Source organism: Dasypus novemcinctus, chromosome 19 (assembly GCF_030445035.2).
Source record: "Dasypus novemcinctus isolate mDasNov1 chromosome 19, mDasNov1.1.hap2, whole genome shotgun sequence".
In the NCBI taxonomy this organism is placed as follows: domain Eukaryota; kingdom Metazoa; phylum Chordata; class Mammalia; order Cingulata; family Dasypodidae; genus Dasypus; species Dasypus novemcinctus.
In genome coordinates this window covers 40,007,660-40,026,875 of record NC_080691.1, presented here as the reverse complement: position 1 = coordinate 40,026,875, position 19,216 = coordinate 40,007,660, and the positions used below count along the sequence as shown (strand labels likewise).

At 40.7% G+C, this 19,216-nt stretch overlaps 2 protein-coding genes across 3 annotated transcripts in view; one reads left to right on the top strand and one right to left on the bottom strand.

Moving 5' to 3' along the window:
- Positions 1-3,396: 3,396 nt before the first annotated feature.
- TUG1 (taurine up-regulated 1) lies at positions 3,397-13,515 on the bottom strand. Its single transcript, XM_071209669.1, has 4 exons — positions 13,420-13,515; positions 10,618-13,083; positions 8,807-9,525; positions 3,397-7,204 (listed from the first exon to the last, which is right to left on the bottom strand). Exons 1-2 carry the CDS (start codon positions 13,513-13,515, stop codon positions 12,556-12,558), a joined length of 624 nt encoding a protein of 207 aa, XP_071065770.1. The 3' UTR covers positions 3,397-7,204; positions 8,807-9,525; positions 10,618-12,555.
- The window catches only part of MORC2 (MORC family CW-type zinc finger 2), a 49,645-nt gene continuing 42,929 nt past the window's right edge, over positions 12,501-19,216 (top strand). The window contains exon 1 of one of the 2 annotated variants that reach the window (XM_058281674.2): positions 12,501-14,551. In XM_058281674.2, the coding sequence (XP_058137657.1) occupies positions 14,484-14,551 (68 nt within the window). In that variant the 5' untranslated portion in view covers positions 12,501-14,483. The remainder of the gene's footprint in view (positions 14,552-19,216) is intronic. The other variant, XM_058281673.2, reaches the window with a different exon arrangement.

Sequence of the window (19,216 nt, the reverse complement as noted above, 5' to 3'; positions counted from 1 at the left end):
TGATATATATTTTTTTCAGCCAGGGGTTTTTGACTAATGGGGAGACACAAACCTTTATTCCTGAGACATTCAGGGCTTGGAATTCTCCAAGTCCTCTGAATCCTCCCATTTATCACCACTCTGAAAGTCAGTCTCTTTCCTGGTTAATGCTTTAACTCTCACAAGAGATTTAGAATGCTGCAAATTCCATCAGCATTTTAAGTTCGCATTTTGGGACATCAATCTCCAAGTACTAGTTTGCATTTTAGTACAAATAAATTTATTTATCCAGAAAGACTCTGGATTATATACTATGCCTATGGGTAAATTTCTGGGTTTGAATTTGATTCCTCTCTTTAAATTGCCCAAGACAATACAAATAATCATTTCGACTAAATGGCTGTGGCCTTCCTTATTCATTTCAAATTGTTTTATTGCCAGCAAATCACCTGGTTCTCCAAATTTTGCTCTCATTAGGTTTATGGTTCCAAATGACAAGGTTGAATGAATTCCTTTAGCTGTTTTGCCATTATGTACCATGAACTGCTACACCTGGAAGAGTGGTAGTTACTGCTACCCTTAATTCAGTCTCAGAGCATTAACTAGATCATTCTAAGTTCCCGAGGGTCTAAAGTCTACTAAACTCTCTGGTATCAATCCCTGTAATTATTTATAGAGTTCTTTGGTTGCAAGCAACAGAAACCCACATAAATGAACAAAAACAGAACTTTGAATGATGTAAGGTAGCCTATAAAATCAGAGGAAAATTTGGACATAGCAGTTTGATATGGTTTATTAATTTCAAATATAGATATTGAGTTATGTTTGTAAACCGGTCTGTACCTGGGTGTGATTAAATTATGATTAGGGCTATGACTGAGCTACGTTAGTAAGACCTTGGTGGGAGCGGACTCACAGATAAAACTACAAAGTCGAGCAAAGGAATTAGTTGGGAGTTTTGAGCTGGAGCCTGGGAAATAAGCACAAAGAGAAGCAGAGCAACTGAACCCAGAGAGAATCAAGCCCCAGGGAAAGAGACAGAGACAGAGAGACCAGAGGTAGTCTAAAGCTGGCCTTATGGAGAAAGGCAAAGCCTAGAGAGCCTCATAATCTACAGCTGACCTTGTGGAGAAAACAGAGGAGCTGAGCCTGGAGAGAAATGAGCCCTGGGAAGACAGGAACCTAGGAAGCCTGAACCCTGGCACACATTGGCAGCCATCTTGCTCCAACACTTGGCAATAGACTTTGGTGAGGGAAGTAACTTATGCTTTATGGCCTGGTAACAGTAAGCTTCTATTCCAAATAAATATCCTCTTTAAAAACCAACCCACTTCTGGTATTTTGCATCAGCACCCCTTTGGGTGACTAATACACCGGATAATCATAACCAGGACATGAGAAAAGGAACCAGGGTGCCTTGGGAAATCTCATTCTATCAACTCTTATGTGGTTTCTTTGGAATGCTATCCTAACAACTCAACTCTAAATCACTTAGTGTCACTTCTCTGAAGATCCATATCCCCAGTGGGAGGGAAATTTTGATTGGACAAGCATACATCACACACCCATACCTCAGGCAGTAGGTGTGAGGCAAGTATACTATAATTCACAGTTCTGCTAAAAATATGGGCTTTTAAAATTATGCAAAGAGTAGCTTTCCAAAGGAAAATTGTGGACCTATTGTAAAGGGGAAGTGATCTTGAGTAGGTAAAACAATGGATGTCTACTATACCAATATTTAAATGATAAGAAGAACCTATAATGGAAACCATGGAGAAACAGCCAGGAGGGCAGAAAGAAAATGCAAGTGTCATCCAAGAGAAGAGTATTTCAAGGTGTTGGGAGTTGCCTGTGTTGCTGACAGTTCAGATAAGATTCATGTGTATTTGATTTAGCAATAAGGCACTTTGGTATTGTTTCTGAATTCCAAAAATAGATACTGGATTGTGTTTGTAAACTGGTCTGTTCCTCTGGGCATTTCGGATTGTATCAGATTCACAGGTTCACTTTTACTTTGTTAAATCAAGATTAGGGATTTTATTTGTCCATGTTATTAGGGTGACTGACTTGGTTTGAGTCCCGACCTCCTTGGTGGGGATAAAACTGACTCTTCACACGGAAGGAGACACACAGAAGCAGATATGCAGGAAGAGTGCTCCATACACAGGGCCCCAAGAAGAGAGATGAGCCTGATAAGTATACAAGTTCTGGGGAGAGTGATGAGCCTTATGATAGCCTACAGCTGAGATTGAAAGGAGTTAGAATCATGGAGCCTTAAGAGGAAGGAGGAAGGCTGGACCCTTGCAGACAATGCCCGCCATCTTGCTTTAACACATGGCCAATGACTTTGAGTGAGAAAGTATCTCTAATGGTACCTTGAGTTGGACTCTTTAGGGCCTGATAACTGAAGCTTCTACCCCAAATAAATACCCTTTATAAACGTCAACAGAGTTCTGGTACTTTACACAAGCACCCCTTTGGCTGACTAATAAAAGCTATAAAAAGGTCCTTATTGACCTTGGTCAGAGTAACTCAAAATGTGATTGTCCCTTCCCTTTGCCTAGTGTGAATACTGCAATAGATATATTAACATCAGTTCAGAAATGGAATAATCTTTGATAAACATGGAAACTATAAAATTCTCATAATCCAAATAAGCTGAGACATTTGAAAGAGGTATGCTTGAAAAATTTAAGGACCAATTATTGAGGTCTATTTGAGTTTCTCGAACAAGGAATCCTAACAAGCCATCAGTTTGCATAATAGATGAACACATTATTTCTTACTATTTACAAATGTAAAGATAGGCATTTTTATCATTTGATAAAATAGGCTCAATGTTAACTTGCCAAAGTTAAACAGTAGTACTAAATTTAATTTTTTAAAAGTAATGTTGATAGTGTAAAATACTCAAATAATACAGAAATGCATAAAGTTGAAAGCGTCATGTAGTCTCCACTTCCCATAGCCATTAGTAGACTTTTTATGCATTTATCCCATATACACACAAATTTTTAAATGACTTCATACTATACTTTTCTGTCAATGGCTTGTTTCACTTAATAATATATCAATGCCTTTTTTCCAAATCCACACACAGTAAACGTATTTCATTCACTTTAATGGATATACAGAATGTCTCATATGGCAGAACTTTCTCATTTAACCAATCCTTTACTGATGGACATTTAGGTTTTCCTCTATTTCCCCCTACCATGTAGTAGTAACATTTGGTAAATTACTGTTTCATTTGGTCTCCTGGTCTGGAAAATAGTTTCCAGTGATGTCCCGATGACACCAGATACTGAAAAACTTCAGTGTGACAGGACTGCTAGTTTAATAAATACCTGGATCTGTCAGTTTTGATGTTGATAGATATTAGAAGTAGCTTCAAGTAAACAGAAACCCAACTCAAAGTGACTTAAGCAAAAAAGGGAATTTATTTGTTCACATAACTGTAAAGTCCAGGGAATATACTAGCTTCAGGCACGGTTGGATCCAGGGGCACAAACGATGTCAACAGGAACTCAAGTCTCTCCATCTTTTGGCTCTTTCCTTTGCACTGGCTTATTCTCTGACTGGCTCACTCCATGTGGTAGGCCCTGTTGGTTCCAGCTTTTCAACCCACTGAGCTTAGTAACCTCAGCAAAGAGAGCTTCTCCTCCTTCAGTAAAATTTGTAAGGCTGAGTATCACTGGACCAACTTGGATCACATGACCATCCCTGAACCAGTTGCTATGGTCGAGGAGATGAACTGTTCAGACGGATCAGGTCTGAATTATATGTCCACCCATGAAGTTCAAGGTTGGGTGAGTCCATCTGAACCAGACTGGATGTTTCAAGTACCAAGAAACATCAAGTTGTTACAAGAACATGTAATGGATGCTAGGCTATCAAAAACAAGTGATGTCCATGATGAGTCCAGATACTGAAAAACTTTAATCTCTGCTCATGTAGTTGAATAGTTAACGGCTGGCGTTCTTGCTTTCTTGTTAATAAATAAAAGTATTCTGAAAACACCGTGAGGGATAAATAAGTTTGTCCTTTCCTCAGAAAGCCTATAAATCCATGTGAATGGAATAATAATCATGTCCAATAACATACTTTGGATGATAATACAGTAGAATTTAAATATAAGCAAACTCAGTGGTCATGAGTCTCATAGCCCAACCATCTTGCTGATGTGAAGCAGGACAACTAACCCCCACTGATAAATAGTTTTGTGAGATTGAGTCAGGAGTAAATTTTAAATTCAGTGAAAAACCTTTCTTGTGTTCCTTTAAGTCTTTTTTCCCAAGTTGAATTGGTCATTTCTGTGAGTACTGGTCAATCAGACTCATCTTTGTATTATTGCAGAAGAGAGGAATGAATAGTACTTTAAATCTGTACTTTTTCCACATCTGTAGAAAAGGTCCCAGGTGCTTAAAACAATCAAATACATACAATCAGACTCATCTCTGTATTATTGCAGAAGAGAGGAATGGACAGTGCTTTGAATCTGTACTCCTTCCAGATCTGGTAGAAATGGTCCCAGGTGCTTAAAATAAAATAATCAAACACATAAAGGTATAGAGGCCTACTCGGCACATGAAAGAAAAAAATAGCTGCTGGTCAAGGAGTGTATAGCATGGTCCTTTCTGCTATAAACATTAAGTCCTGGTGGGGTGAGGTGTGGATTGCTTCTGTTCAAAATCCTTGGTGGAATTAGGCACAAAATAGGCTGAGGCTGGTTGTATTCTTTTCAATCGCAATCAGTCTGATTGCAGCAACACTTCAAAAAAGGTAGGCAAGGGCTAAGTCAGGTAAACAGGCAAGCAGGGTACCTTCAGCAGGACCAGCCATACAAATAATGAGCATATGACCTCAAAGTACAGGCAGATTAATAATGAAGCTCTGGAAATTAGTTCTTATTCTAGGTATTCCCAGGTTAATCTGTATGGCTTACTCTGGATACAACTTTTTGATCTCAGTGGGCCAGTCAGCTTATAGCATCTTTCATCTCACTGCTCATCTGCCCAGGGTAACTTGCAGCTCAGAAGGCCATATGCTCATTCCAGACTTGAGGTTAGGTTTAGGAATCTTTGCTACATCTGGAAGCAGTAGGGTCGAAGGAGCTAGGTTTGTCAAGGACAGCCCTACTTTCTTTGGTAATCATGTTTTCATCTTCTGTTGACTCAGCCAATTTCAGAATCCTCTTATAAAGTAAGTCAAGGCCTCAGATTAGGTAAATGGTGTCACTGAAAGATTAAGATGAGATCTGAGGCACGGAGATAGTAGGCAAGTTTCTAGATTTGAATTTTAGGCTTTTTGCTTTTCCAACCACCAATTCTTATACACACTCTACATGAAAACTTGTGAGTGGTACGATCATTCTCATCTTAAATCTCTCTTTTTGACTGAGTTTGACAGGATCAGAGGGAATGACTGGCAGTGTAGATCAATGTCTTTTTCTGTAAAGTATAGGGAAAAGCAGAGGGAGAAAAAGCTGATATTGTGAAGGTAGTAGAAAAATTGAGCTTTTCAGTATTTTCTTCTTTACAAATAATAGTTGCATGTACAAGCAGGCTAGTCATCCAGACCTAGGCCTTAGTTTGTTAGATCAGCCTGGTGCAGGAGGACTTGGATGACTTGAGTAGTTGAGAACTGTATTTTAAATCCATTGTAAAGTAAAACAATGAGATTTTCTCAAGACACAAATCCATGTTTCCTCGTTCAAAGTGATCTGGTGAGGGAGTTAATGAATTGAATCCTTTTCAGGAACAGACAAGTTGTTTTGGTGCCTGAGAGTATCTCACGACAAGGAATGAAGTGAGCCACTCTGAATCACATGTTGTTCAGAGTAAAAAGATGCTAGAGACAGATGAAATTCCATTAAAACATCCACAAAGGCAGGGGACTGTGGTCTTAACATGAAGAAGCAGCAGGAAGATCTGAAGTCTACTGATAAAATCCTTAGCTGCAATCTTTGCAGATTATTTTTTTCAAGTAAGTCTACATTTCCAGCAAAAAAGTGGATGACACGTGATTTAAAATGCCCAGCAAGCAGGCTATCATGCATGGTCGAAGAGGCTGCCTCCAAATAACCCTAACACCTAGAGAGTTGATGGTACCAGAGAGCAAAAGACTCATCCTTAAAAGAACTCCTCTCATTGGCTAGGAAAAAAAATTTCCAAATGGCCAAGTTTTTAATCACGTATGAAGAAGGATGTTCTAAGATTTGTCTCTTGTGGATCAGCTGTTATATGTATTAGAGCTGAGTAGTCACAATTCAGGGGCAGAATAGGCAGGTATGCCAGTGATGGAGAAAGTGTTTTGACTTTTTTTCTTCTGCAGGTTTTTAGTTCATTTATCCTGAAAGCAGTAATTAAGCTGAATAAAAACCAAGGAGCAGTGAACTGCCAATGGTTGAGTCATATAGTGACCTGCAGTTTGAGAATAAGATGAAAGATAACCAGGTACTGAGCCCCTTTCAGGTAATGTTGCCAGTCTTTGAACATTACTTTCTTAGTTGATGGTTATCCCTTGTACATGAAGAATTAGATTATTTCTGATGATGAGAGGTCAAATGTACAAGGTGGTATAATATGGCCCCAATGAGGCCTTAGGTTCAATACCAGTTTGCTGTATATCCAAGGAGGGTCAAGACATCAAAGTCATATATACTTCAAGTACCATTAAGAGTGTCTGGTGTTTGTGAAAGATGTTGGTTAAGGGGGTTTGTCAGCATAGAGTACATATACATCACTCTGGCTGTATCAGGAATCACTGGAAGTCCTTCTGGGGGCAGAGAGCTGTTAAATTAGGTCCTTTTGATACCATTTTCAGATCATTGAATATTCTAGGAGGCAAAGATATGCCCATCTTCTTATACTTTTTAAGGTTTGCACACAGTAAGTATTCAAAAGAAATATTCCGTATCAGCTGAACATGGGCTGTGTTGGGTGGAGGTACTGAAAAGATCAGGATGCCATCCAGGTCAAACATGTTCTCTAGGGCAGTTTTCAAACTGTGTTCTGACGAACTCTAGCCGTTGCAAGGAAGTCCCCTTAGCTGTCACCATGGTGGTAAGGAAGGTGCTTGTGGCAGATTTTAGGCCCCCCATCCTGCTTCATCCTGAGCAGTGTCACTTTTACACAGGGCTCCCGCATAGTTTTCATTCAAAGTGCTTCATGGCCACAGAGCCTTTGGAAAACGAATGATCTAAGAATAAGTTGTTCACAAAATGCTGAAATACAAAAAATAGGTCACAGAAACCAGAAACTGGTAAGACAAGGTGTTTTCCTATTCATTCTTGCCCTAACATGGGTGACATTACAGGTTGAAATTTGCCATAAATTCTGATTACCTGAAGTTGGGCTTATAAGTGAGTATCAGAGGATAAGACTATCGGATATGACAACTGCTCTAAGAGTTTTGCAGCCAGCGTAAAGCTACAAAATGCATTTTTTTTTGCTAACTATTACTCCAAGAGGTATACAGCTGGATGACTTCTTAATTCAAGCATTGGTAAGATCTCAATGGGCCACAACTCAAATTCTAAGAAATTATCTCCCCCTCCCCCAACACTATTTTCTTTATTCTCTTCCCCCTCCCTTCCTTTTCCATTTAGCCCAACTGGCAATTCTTCGAACTAAGTTTACATCACACTTATAGGGACAGAGAAGTATACTGCTAAATGTCATGGAACCCACTCAATTTTTCAGCAGAATTAACTTTTTCCCATTTTCTATTTATGCCCACCAATCTTCCAAAGGTTTCCTTGACAGAAAAAATGGTAATGGTCAAGGTGCAAGACCCTCAGATGAGGGAGGACAACTAATTCAAGCACAGTTAATGAAAAGGTAAGAGAAAAGGAGGTTTCAAGGATGCTGTTTATTCCTGGATCTTCAGAGCAATCTGTTGGCACTGGCTACTCTGCTCTAAACACACTTTCTCATACCATTAAAAGGAATGCAGCCAAATAGCATCCCATGCTCACTTAAAACTTTAGACGCACTGAGTTAAACAGCTAAATGAGACTATTTGCTGTAAACTTTCTTTGATCCTTTAATACACTCAATGCAATATGGATTGGGAAAGAGGACACCTACATTTTACAATTCTACCAGCTTATCTGATTACAGAAAAACTATATGTATAAATATAATATAAACAGTCAGCAAATGACTACTGTAAAAAAAATGGAGGACTCATTTTGCATAATTATTAGTTTGGGGATAGAGGACGTATATATAAGCTCTTGGTGTCCTGAATAACTGAGACTAAAAGGGATGATATGAACAGGGATGCCCATTCAATTGGGTCATCTTTGGGAATACCATAAAGATGGACAACAGATTTAAAAGTAGCTGTGTTTCATGTTGGAGGGATTATTTGTCACATTAACATGTGCCTTTTTGACTGGAGTACCTACTATCAGGGTGACAGTCTGCTTCTAAGCCTTAGGAGTTGCCATGGGAGTTTGGTCTAAGTACAAATCTTATGTATCACAAGATTACATAATATTTATGACATTCTGCCAGACTGAGGGCACCAAGATCAGGAAGCTCCACAATTTGGAAACTTTTCTGGGGTTCTCAAACTCCAGCCATTTTAAAACTGCAGGTAAAGTAGGAGGTAAAGAGTACTGGACTGAGAGTCAGAAGGCCTAGCTGTTACTACTCTATAACTACATCACCTTGGATAGGGTACTTAACCTTTTAAATTTCCACTACCTCATTTTCAAAAAGGGACAATAGTTAACTTATTGTGTTGAGATAAGTGTATGTAAAAGTGCTTCAAAACTGTAAAGTGCTATATAAACATAAGGGATTACCACAGTTTCTACCTTGATGTATTCAAGGAGGCTTTTCTGGAATCTGATTGGAGCTTTGTGAGATGCGTTAGGTAAAGGGATTCCTTGGTTGAATTTCTTATATTTGTGTGAAAAGTTCTGGTTCCTGAGTAATTCCAAAGAAGATGCTATGAAGAGTTCTATGTCTTTGTTTTGATAAGAACAAGTCAAAGTATCTGCTTTCCGATTCAGGAAACTACTAGAGATTTGACGTGACCTTGATGGGATCTTAGATACTTCTCATCAACCTCAGTCATTTGAGATTGTGGAGTGTGGTCCAATGCTCTTCTCAAAGAGATGTTGTCATTCTTCAGATAGCATTAATAACTAAAAATTCCCTGGTCCAAATTTCATTTTGTCTCTGAAGGCTTTGACTTGGGAGGGAAAAAAAAAAAAAGAACACTCATGGAACAACGGAACAAACTGTGCCTCTGTTGTAATAAAGTAGCTTCAGCTATTTGGCTTGAGGACTCCGACTTCACTATACAGGGCGTGCTGAATCTGGATAGAACAGGAAAGGAGTGGAGGTGAAGGCCACATCATAATGGCTGAATGCCTCTTGGGTCACAGTGGTCCACAGGAATGGTGTCTTCTTCAGTAGTTAGGTAGTAGGACTCAATCATGGGTAAAATTCAGGTATCAGATCTGCAGACTGATGGAATAGCATAAGGAAGGTGGTCCAGGTGAACACTCAGCAACCAGGAGGCACAAGACTGGAAGGGGCAGGGACAAAACAAGTAAGATAACAAATGCATGATATTACAAACACAAGACTAATACTGGGGCAGTTCTGCTGTCAGCATAGTCAGCTGGCGTTGATACTAATTATGAACAAACCTGGCTCAGAGGCTGACAAATGGTACATGAATAGTAAAAAGTTTGACTAACAATTACTAATGATCAGAACAGAAAGAGTTCTCAAATAAAGACTGTTTTCTGACTCCTAGGAACAAACTATCCCAGGCAAAAAACAGACAGGTATCCACTCTGAGCCTCCTATATTGGGGGAGTAAACTGATTGTGTTCAGGCTGCTGGGCAGTATTTGGGGCACAGGAGGGCAGAAGAGAATGGCTCCACAGAAGGCACAACAAGAACTGAGATTTTAAGTTTGTAATACAACAACCAAGCAAAGGAAATTAATATCGCCCCTCTTCCTTTTTCTATGCCTTCCTATGTCTTGTGACCTTGGCCTTCTAAAAGCTGTCAACTTTCCTTTCAAGACAATTTCATTTTGAGTGGGAGAATAAGGTACCGAGGGACGGCTCTGATCCGTGTGCCTTTTTCTAATATGTCACTCAAAAGATCAGTTTCTCTTTATAGCTGAGGACGCCTTAGATCTTTTAAAATTTAGAATTAAAAAATATAATTACACAAAATAAAGGAAGAAACATGGCTCACACCCAGTGACTTTTCCTCTAGTCAAGCACTCAATGGCTTATTCTGAGACAACTTGCTCTCAATTCTTTTCTAACACATGCTTCATCAGGGGTGTTGGTATGTGTGGACAGATGTATAAGATACATGCTTTTAAAGGGTTTGCTATCTAAAAAGAGATCAAATGCATGCAATAATTGTTTTACATGACATCGTATATATATACAAAAGGTAAAAAATAAAAAAACTTAGTATTCTTCCTGGTTGAAGTTAAGGGACTCATGGAGGAGAGAGCATTTGAGTTGGATATTGAGGAAATGGCAGCGTTTTTGACAGGTGAAAAAACAGGAAGGAATCCCAGGATAGAGAACAGCATGAACAAAAGTGCAGAGATGGAAAAGAACAGGGCATTTTTGAAAATGGCAAGTACCGTAGTTCACTTTGGATGGGGCGCCGTAAGAGTTTCTGTTCAGAGACAGAAGCTCAGGTCTTCTAATTCCCAGTAAGGATGCTGGTGGCAGTACCGCTCAGTCGTTGCCTCTTTTCTCACAGCAAGGTCAACAATCCAAAAAATGTAAAATTAAAAAAACGTCTAGCTCCAGAGTTCCTGCCTCATTCTGATAAGCTCTCTCAGGTCCCAGGTCCAGTTCTTGGAAATCTGGATTCCATGGCTGCAGCTACAATGAAAAACATCTGCTCCAGATAGTGCAGAACATGACAGTGAAAACTCTGAACCTCCAATCCTGGACACATCATGTTTTGTCACAAAAATTCAAGCTTTGCATTCCAGTTGTTTTTTTTTTTTTTGTTTTTCCCTCCTTTCTCCAGAGGGAAGCATCTTATCACCACAGTCTTAAGATTCTTTTGAGGTACATCCAGATTTAATTACAAAAAAGCTAAGAGACCAATATATTTTCCTCCAAGAGTCATTTCTCTACAAGTAGGATCACTTTGTCTCTGCCTTTTATGTAAAGGGAATAGTCAATTGATTTTTTCCCCAGACGTTTGTATGAAATAGCAGAACTGGCTAACATCTAACCAGACAGAAGACATTTAAACGTGTTTATTTATGTTCACTTGTTTAGATCTGTACCACTGGTAAGCACCACTCCACAAAATGAAAATGTTTGAAATCCAACCGTTCAAACATTTCTATAGTGTTTGCTGGATAATGGCCTAGAATTTGATAAAAGCAGCTGATAAGTAACAAAGAAGCAAAAACTGGCATTTTGGCCAGCTTAGTATCATACTTGCAAACAATGAGAATACAGGGCAGGCCAGGAAAAGTTAAAACACTTCCAAATCTACTGATTTTGAGGTTCAGCAGGAGTTGTACAAACAAAATGTTTCAGGGTATGTTTCCCTTCTATTAATAAAGAAAAAAAAAACCCCAACACGTTCACAAATTCCAAGCCTGGTTCAGTCTGTTCCAGTGAGCTGCTTGCTAAAAATCCACGCACACCATTCAATAGCTGGGCTTGGCAGCACCATTAAAAAATAAGCCTGTCCACTACCAACCACAGACAAGAGATACAGAGTACTTTAAGGAGCAAGATGGCAACCATGGTCGTGGAAAACGATCAATGAAAGATTAAGATAGTCAGGCACCATAAAAGCAGCAGAAAACAAAGAGTTGCTGGGCCAAAGATTAAATAGGCTTCTTGATACTAGAGAACATATCCCAATCCTAGTCTGAGCTGCTTTATACAGGGTGCCACTGTACCATATGCATCAGCGACCCTTCAGCCACCTCATGGTGACAAGAAAGGGCTCAGAACAGAAGCCAAACAGGGGAGTGTTGTTACCCGGAATGTCCATTATGCATAGAAACAGCTCACATATTCCAGGGACTCAAACAGGGGCTTTAAATTGGTTGTGAAGGGTCCCAAACGACATCTAGGCCTCAGTTTCCTCCCTTTGGCATAAAGAAATTATGGTTCTTAACTCTTCTGGGTCATAGCCTCTTTGAAAACTTGATAGCGATGGATCCTCACTCCCCTAAAACGCACGTTTCCACAAATTTCTGCATATAACTCCAGGGAGTTTAGGGATCGCCATTTCCAATCCAAGATTCCCAGGTTAAAACTCCAAGGACTGGGAAATCGCCAAGTTTTCTTTCAACTCAAAAAAAACTTTTACAAACAATAATCGTTCTTTACATACACCGACGCTTGGTAGTTTACAAAGCGCGTTCAATTCCACAAACATTGATAGGCAGAGGGGGAAACTGAGGCGCAGACAAATTACAGAGTGACTTGCCTAAGGTCACTCGGCCAGCTGTTGGCTAGGCCCGGAAGCAAACCTAGCTCTTCCGACTCCGGGGCTCGTCTCCCCACCCCGGAGCTGCCTCCAGAGCTCCCGCCCCTCGCTAAGGCGGCATAAGGAGGAAAAGGCAAAGCAAAAAGCCCACCACCAACCATCCCCCGGCGGCCTCCTGCCCCCCCAACTGGGTCCTTGCGGGCCCCGAGGGTTGGCGCCAGGCTTCCAGGCCGGCCCCGGCCACCTCCGCCTCCCCGGCCGCGCCAAATCCCGCCGCCGCCGCCGCCGCCTCCCCGGGAGCGGGGCGGAGCAGCTGCCCGCCGCCGCCGACCACCCGGACGACTCCTCGTCGAATAGCAAACGCATAGGCCGCCGCCCGAGTTCTGCGTACAAGAAGAAAGACGCGGCGCGAGCGCCAACGGCCACCGGGCGCGCGCCGCGGCGGCCGGGCCTGCGCCCCAAGAGCTGGATGCCAGAGCAGGAGAAAGAGCCGCCAACCGATCGCTCGATCGACCGCGCGCCCGCTCCTTCGCCCTACCAGACCGGGGAGGGGGGGAGGGCGCGCCAGGGCTTCTTCGAGTAAGGGGCCTGACTCCCCGGCGACGAGACAAGATGGCTCCTCCGGTCCGCGCCGCAGCTACCGTCCCGGCTGCGTCGTTCGACCCGCCCCCGGTACTGTTTCTTTAAATGGCGGAGAGGGTCAAGATAGCAGGAAGAGAGGCGTGCGCTACCACGTGACGGGGGCGGGCCCGGCCGCCAAGATCCGGTCACGTGGGGGTTCCTTCCCGCGAATCGGGAGGCGGCGCATTGGGGCGGGGGCGGGAGGAACTGCGGCTCTGTGATTGGTCGAATGCGCCGCGGAGGCCTCGGGGGTTTGGGGCGTCGGGGAGTGCGCGAGGCGACCGGGCTGTGTGAGCTAGGGAAGACAAAGCGGTGGCTGTGGCGGCGGCGGATCCCTAAACGCTGGGCCCGCCGCGCTGAGTTCTGTCATCCTTTCATCCAGCGCGGCGCGCGTGCAGTCGGGCTCCCGGCGGCGGCGGACGTGGAGGTGGAGGCGGAGGCAGCACATGGTTCCAAGCGCGCGCTGCGGTTGTGGGGTTCCAATTCCGTGGGGAGGGACAAAGGCAGCTGTAAGCGCCCGGCAACGCCCGGTCGGGTGGTGCGCTCGCCACTGCCCTCAAACCCGGCCTTAAAGGCTGGGACTGACTGCTCTCCGTGAGGAGGAGGCCTCGGAGCCGAGGCCTGGGGAGGGCCTGAGGCGGCTCTCTGAGGGAAGTGGGGGAGGGGCGCGGCCTGCCCGAGGTGATTTGGGCGGGTCTTCTCAGAGTCTCAGATTTAGCGGGCCTGTGTGAGGTTAGTTTGGCTCGCGATTCTGTGAAGATTGGGGCGGGACAACCAGCCAGTTTGGGGCGGGCTTTGAAAAAAAAAATTCCTGTCAGCGTTTAGGAGGCCTTTCAGTTGGGAGGTGGTGAAACCGGAACTAGCGCCATATATGATCTCCATCGACGCCATGGTCGCCAGGCGAGGGCACGTTTAAGGATCTTGGGATCACTGATGGCGAAGACATGGGTGATTGTCCAGTTTTATGACAGAAGTTGGTAAATTCTCGGGTTGATAAATTTACTGGGGAACAGAAAAAAAAATCCAAACAGAAGGCTTTTCAAAGAACATGAAGCTGGAGCAGTAATAAACCGCCAACTCCAAGACCATCTACTCCAAGATTGTCTCCATTGGATTAAATCGGAAGGGAACTATCACAAGTTAATGCTGAAAGCGCCTTAGGTCTACAGATTTATGACGTTTTCCAAAAATACTACGTCATAGTCATTGGGAAGATGAGAGAGACTTAAAGAAGAATCAGCTGTAGCTTTAGACATCACTTTAACTATATCTTGAATAGATTCTGGGTAACTTTAACTCTCATTAAGGAGCACAGACTTAGAAAACCTTTACTGGAAGGAATCCTGGGAAATCTATTCCATTGTAAAATTACATTTCCCAGTCAGTGGGTAAAAGACTTGAGACGTCACTGCAGTTATGGCTTTCACAAATTACAGCAGTCTGAATCGAGCTCAACTAACCTTTGAATATCTGCACACAAATTCGTAAGTATCATAGATATCACTGAGGTCACTGATAACTCATTCCTTGATATTAATATGGAAATCCTTCCCCCAGGAAACGTCGCTCTTACTTTTTGGGATGTATCACTGGAGTGAGATGTATCACTGGATGTATCTTGAGCTCTTTAGTGAAGAACTGAGATCAGTGAAATATTTGTTGCTAATCCAGAAGAATCTGATCTTCATTTATTGGACCAGAATTTTCTACATGTAAACTTTAGTTATTTGAAGTCAATGTATTGAGTTGTTTCAGTCAAGTGCTTGATAGGAATCCAAGTACTGCTCTTTGGACCACCAGAAATTGGCCTGTTGTATCAACTGTTCCTTCTCTTTAGTGACAACAGCCCAAACAGTTGGGTTATAACAACTCTTGTAAGGGGGAAAAAAAAAAAGACAATTAGGGAAGAAAATTATTTACTTTTCCAGTTAATAGATGGCTTTATCTTCCTGGGACTTGATTCTTATGTCCAGTTCTTACGTCTTCCTGGGACTTGATTCTTAAGTCCAAAAAGTGGCAATTTTAAAAAATCAATTTTTAATAGTCCTTCTCCCAAATGTGTGCAAACCCAGAACTGGGCCACATATTGTGTTCATGGTTCTTTAGTTCATGAGAAGATTACCCTAACTCCAATGTGGTATTGGAATGTGTCAGTCAATCCTTATGCCCCTGTCTTGAAAGAGCCAGTGGGATCAAAACTACTAACATGTTTTAATACGTCTACCAGTTATTTTTGAAATAAGGGTAAGTTTTCTACCATTTTAGATGAGCCGCTAAATGAATGGCCCAGAGTTACCTGAAAAGCACCAGCTTCAAGGTTGTAAGCATAGGCTTCGATTATCCAATAAATAGTACAATGTTTTTAGCCTTTTATGGAAAAGATATGTTATTTGTGAGATCTAGATGGTATATAATTTTTTGTTTACTATTTTTCCTTAAAAGAAAATAAAATTTTTCTGAGTAATGAAGTGACTTGTCAGATGGTGGGCCTGGTTTTGTTTTTTTTTTTAAGGAAACTAATTGAACCTAGAGCATTTTGGAGATGGAACCTTAGAGTTTGCCTAGGTGAATTCTCACAGAGATGATGAGCCTGCAAGCCCAGTTAGAGGAGGTGGCTGATCTAACCTTATTTAGCTAGTTGATGGGATATCCTTGGGCAAAACATTCAGTGTCTTTTTAAAAATTCAGGCTGCCACATTAACAACAAACCGTTGGAGACTACTTAGATATTCATAGATGATTGAGTTTGATAAATGGTTATCTCGGTTTTGAATTTTGGCATGACAAGCCAAAGCTCAGATAAGCCAAAGCTCAGACGTCAGACAAGTATGGTTAAGACTGTATGGCAAATCTTGGAAGAAAACGAACTGGACTTCAACATCTGGTTCTTGTTCCAACTTCTCCAGAGACTTCAATAGTAAAACAGTAGTAACAACAATAATTGCTTTGTGCCAAACACTGTTTTAAACGGCTGAAATAATCTTGGCAGCCCTGTGGGGTAAGGATTCCTGTTTTGCAGATGAGACAACTGAGGTTCAGAGGTTGTATGCCAGAGTTTATACAGCTGCTCTGTGACAGATTTAAGATTTATGGAGCCAAGAAGGTTAGTGAGTTTAAGCATTGCCTACTGTTAGTTTTACCTTCAGAGGCCTGTTTTTTTCCTTGGTCTAAAAACAATGGCATGTCCTTCAGTTTTAAAAGTCTTCAATTTGAGTTTATCTCCGTGGATCTTTAATTTGAGGGTTCTGGGATATTTCTCGCCTTTTTTTTTTTTTTTTTTTAAACTTTGTAGCTTATTAACAATAGGTGAACAGAGCCAGGGCAAAGTAGCGAGCCTCGTTAAATCACTTGTTTAAGATGAAGTTGGAGAATTTTCTATGAATTTGACTTACTGTGTTGTATTAGAACTAGGTACTTGTATGGACATTTGAAGTTTGGTTATATCATTTTTGGAATCTCTGAAATTCTTATCTGGACCACAGCTTTGACCTTTGAATTTGTTCTACTTTTGAATGTGCCCAGTCCTACCAGAAGAAACTATGAACCTTAGAACACCAAGATAGGTTTTTTTGTTTGTAACTAGTTTTAAAAGTGATTTGTTTTTCTTGGTGGCCTGACTGGAAGTTCGTTTTTATCCTGAAGAGGAAACTGAAGTTTTAAAATTTTCATATGGTGTGACTTCTCATTGGTGGTGATGGAAGACGTTCCTCTGTGTTAAGTGGTTCAATAAGTCTCCTTCAGAGAAGGAAGATTTGTCTTAAAGTAACTTTTCCTTCACTTAAAAAACTTAAAAGACAACCATTTTGGAGGGTCTGACAGCTACAGTATTGCCATGATGAATTGTGTTTGAAATGGCCCTTTGCTGACCTCCCATTTAATGTAGACTTGCAAGCAGAGTCCAGGCAATTAAAAGCATGATTATCAGTGGAAGGATCATGTATGGGCTTGGGAGCCAATCAAACCTGAATCTGACTGTGTCCTTGGGAAGTCAATTTATTTGAGCCTCAGTTTCTTCATCTATAAAATGAGGCTAATCTGACAGCAGTGGTTATAAGGATTATGTAAGATAATGGTTACAAAGTTCTTAGCTCATAAACAGCACAGAGTAAACATTAAGTGGATGGTGATTATTTGTTACTATTTTACAGCTTATCTAAAACAAAAATTGGTCATTGTGGTAGTAACCTGCTGTTTGGTGCTAGATGGTAAGCAGATAAATTCTTAGTAAATTTATGGAGCAACTGTTAGCGACAGTAAACATCTATTTTGAACTTTATTAGGTTTGTGGTAACTATTGATGGTTATTGTCTTGATTACATCAGTATAAAGGCCTAAAGTAGGCCTGGGAAATTTTCATGATAACCTGAAAATCATAGGCTAGTATTTTAAAATACTGGATGTTGCTAGTATGAGATGATAAAAATTAGGGTTTTTTAATTACTGTTACTAGTCTTTAGTGATGGGATTTATGACAGCTAGTAAAATGTTCTTGAATAATCTAGATCTTCTATTCCCAATGTAGTTAGTGGTGATGATGATGTTCCTTTGGTGTAAGATGTATATAATTTGTTATTTTGTTTACGGTACTGAGTGATCTATTAGAACAGGATGCTTAAATATAAAATGCCCACTCTTTATTCCTATTTCTGTTGGCTCATCTAATTACTAGATGCCATGTGATGCATCTAGTTAGTTTTGTCCATGTGTGAAGTGGGATATAGAGGAACCTGTCACTCTAGAAAGAGACTCTATTTCTTAGGACTTATGAGCCCTTTGAAAATGGATTCATACTCTAAAATAGAGTAAACCATTTGAATGTAAAATGGTTGCTCCAGAATTTCTCAGCTCTGTTTTCTAGCAATTAAGGCAGTTTTAATTATTGTCAGTATTTCCAAGAACTCAGACATTATCACTGTATGATGGGCCTGAGGGTAATCTCTTGATTTAAATTGAGACTGAATATAAATAGGGAGACCATTTTTTCCCATAATTAGTTGATTTACATGAGTTTGCCACTGGAAATGCTGAGCTGCAAAACTGTTTCCAATGTGGAACGAATAGTATCAAATCCACAATCAGCTGAAAGTGGAAGAGCTTGTTAAAAATCTTTGTCTTTTTCCAGATGGTTGATCTTTCCTGAAGTTACAGGCATAGATCTTAGTTCTGTGAAAAAAATACTTTCTTTTGATATCTATCCATTCTACCTCAAATGCTAGCTTAGAAGGAGTGTGCCTATTGAGATGTTATTAAAAAAACAAAAAAACTGGAAAACTTAGGCAATTGGTATGTTTCTGAGTCTTACGATTTTAAGAGATACAGAAATCTGGCTTTAGCCATCTTGAATGAATTGGAGGTCTGGTGAAGGTTTTGAGTGTGCATTGTCTTTGACCTTACCATCAGTTGTCAGTCACAAAGGCCCTTTTATGATGTGAACTACCATCACAACAGTATCCGTTAGCAACAATTTTAAAAAGGTATGCTAGTTTTTCTGAATTCTGTTTGTGTGGAACAGCATTGATATTTTCCATCAATGAACACCACTGGGGATTTTTTTAGGTTCACATTTCCAAACATTGTATAGAAAGCAGTAAAACTTAGCCAGGGTGCATTGTACTTGCCCTTTTGAGATCTGCTTATTCTCAGTGTCTCACTTTTTCATGTGAAACAAATAGAAATATGTATTGCTGAGAAACAGTTGCTTTTTCTATTTTGCTTTCCATTCCAGATGGCAGAGGATTTTAGAATTAGTTTTCCAGATAATTTATATTCACTATTCTCATTACCAAAGTCCAGAGATTTCATTTTTTAACTTTATTCCAAAGATATTGCATTATGCATAAGTTGTTGTCTCATTTTCAAGAAGCTGTATTTTCTGAAATTCCTTATTTTAAGTTAAAGTACAGATTCATTTTGAAATGAGAAGTATTACAGTAGAAATGGCTATTTAATATTTTTATGTAACACGCTTCAAAGTTAAAAAAACTTTATTGTTGAAGAGTAATTCTTGAGTGTTTCTTAGTTACTTATAAGTCAGGAAAATGAATGAGATCTTGAGATGTACTTTGAACTTTCCTTTCTTTAGTCGATAATTTGAAGGATTTAAGGTGATGTTATAGAGCAGGGGTTCTTAACCTTTTTTGTTCCATGGA

Coding starts and splice junctions, on each gene's coding strand:
- TUG1 (XM_071209669.1), bottom strand. CDS start 13,515: ATGTGCTGCCTCCGCCTCCACCTCCACGTCCGCCGCCGCCGGGAGCCC. Junction 13,084..13,419: donor GGATGACAGAACTCAGCGCG/GCGGGCCCAGCG, acceptor CCGGGACGGTAG/CTGCGGCGCGGACCGGAGGA.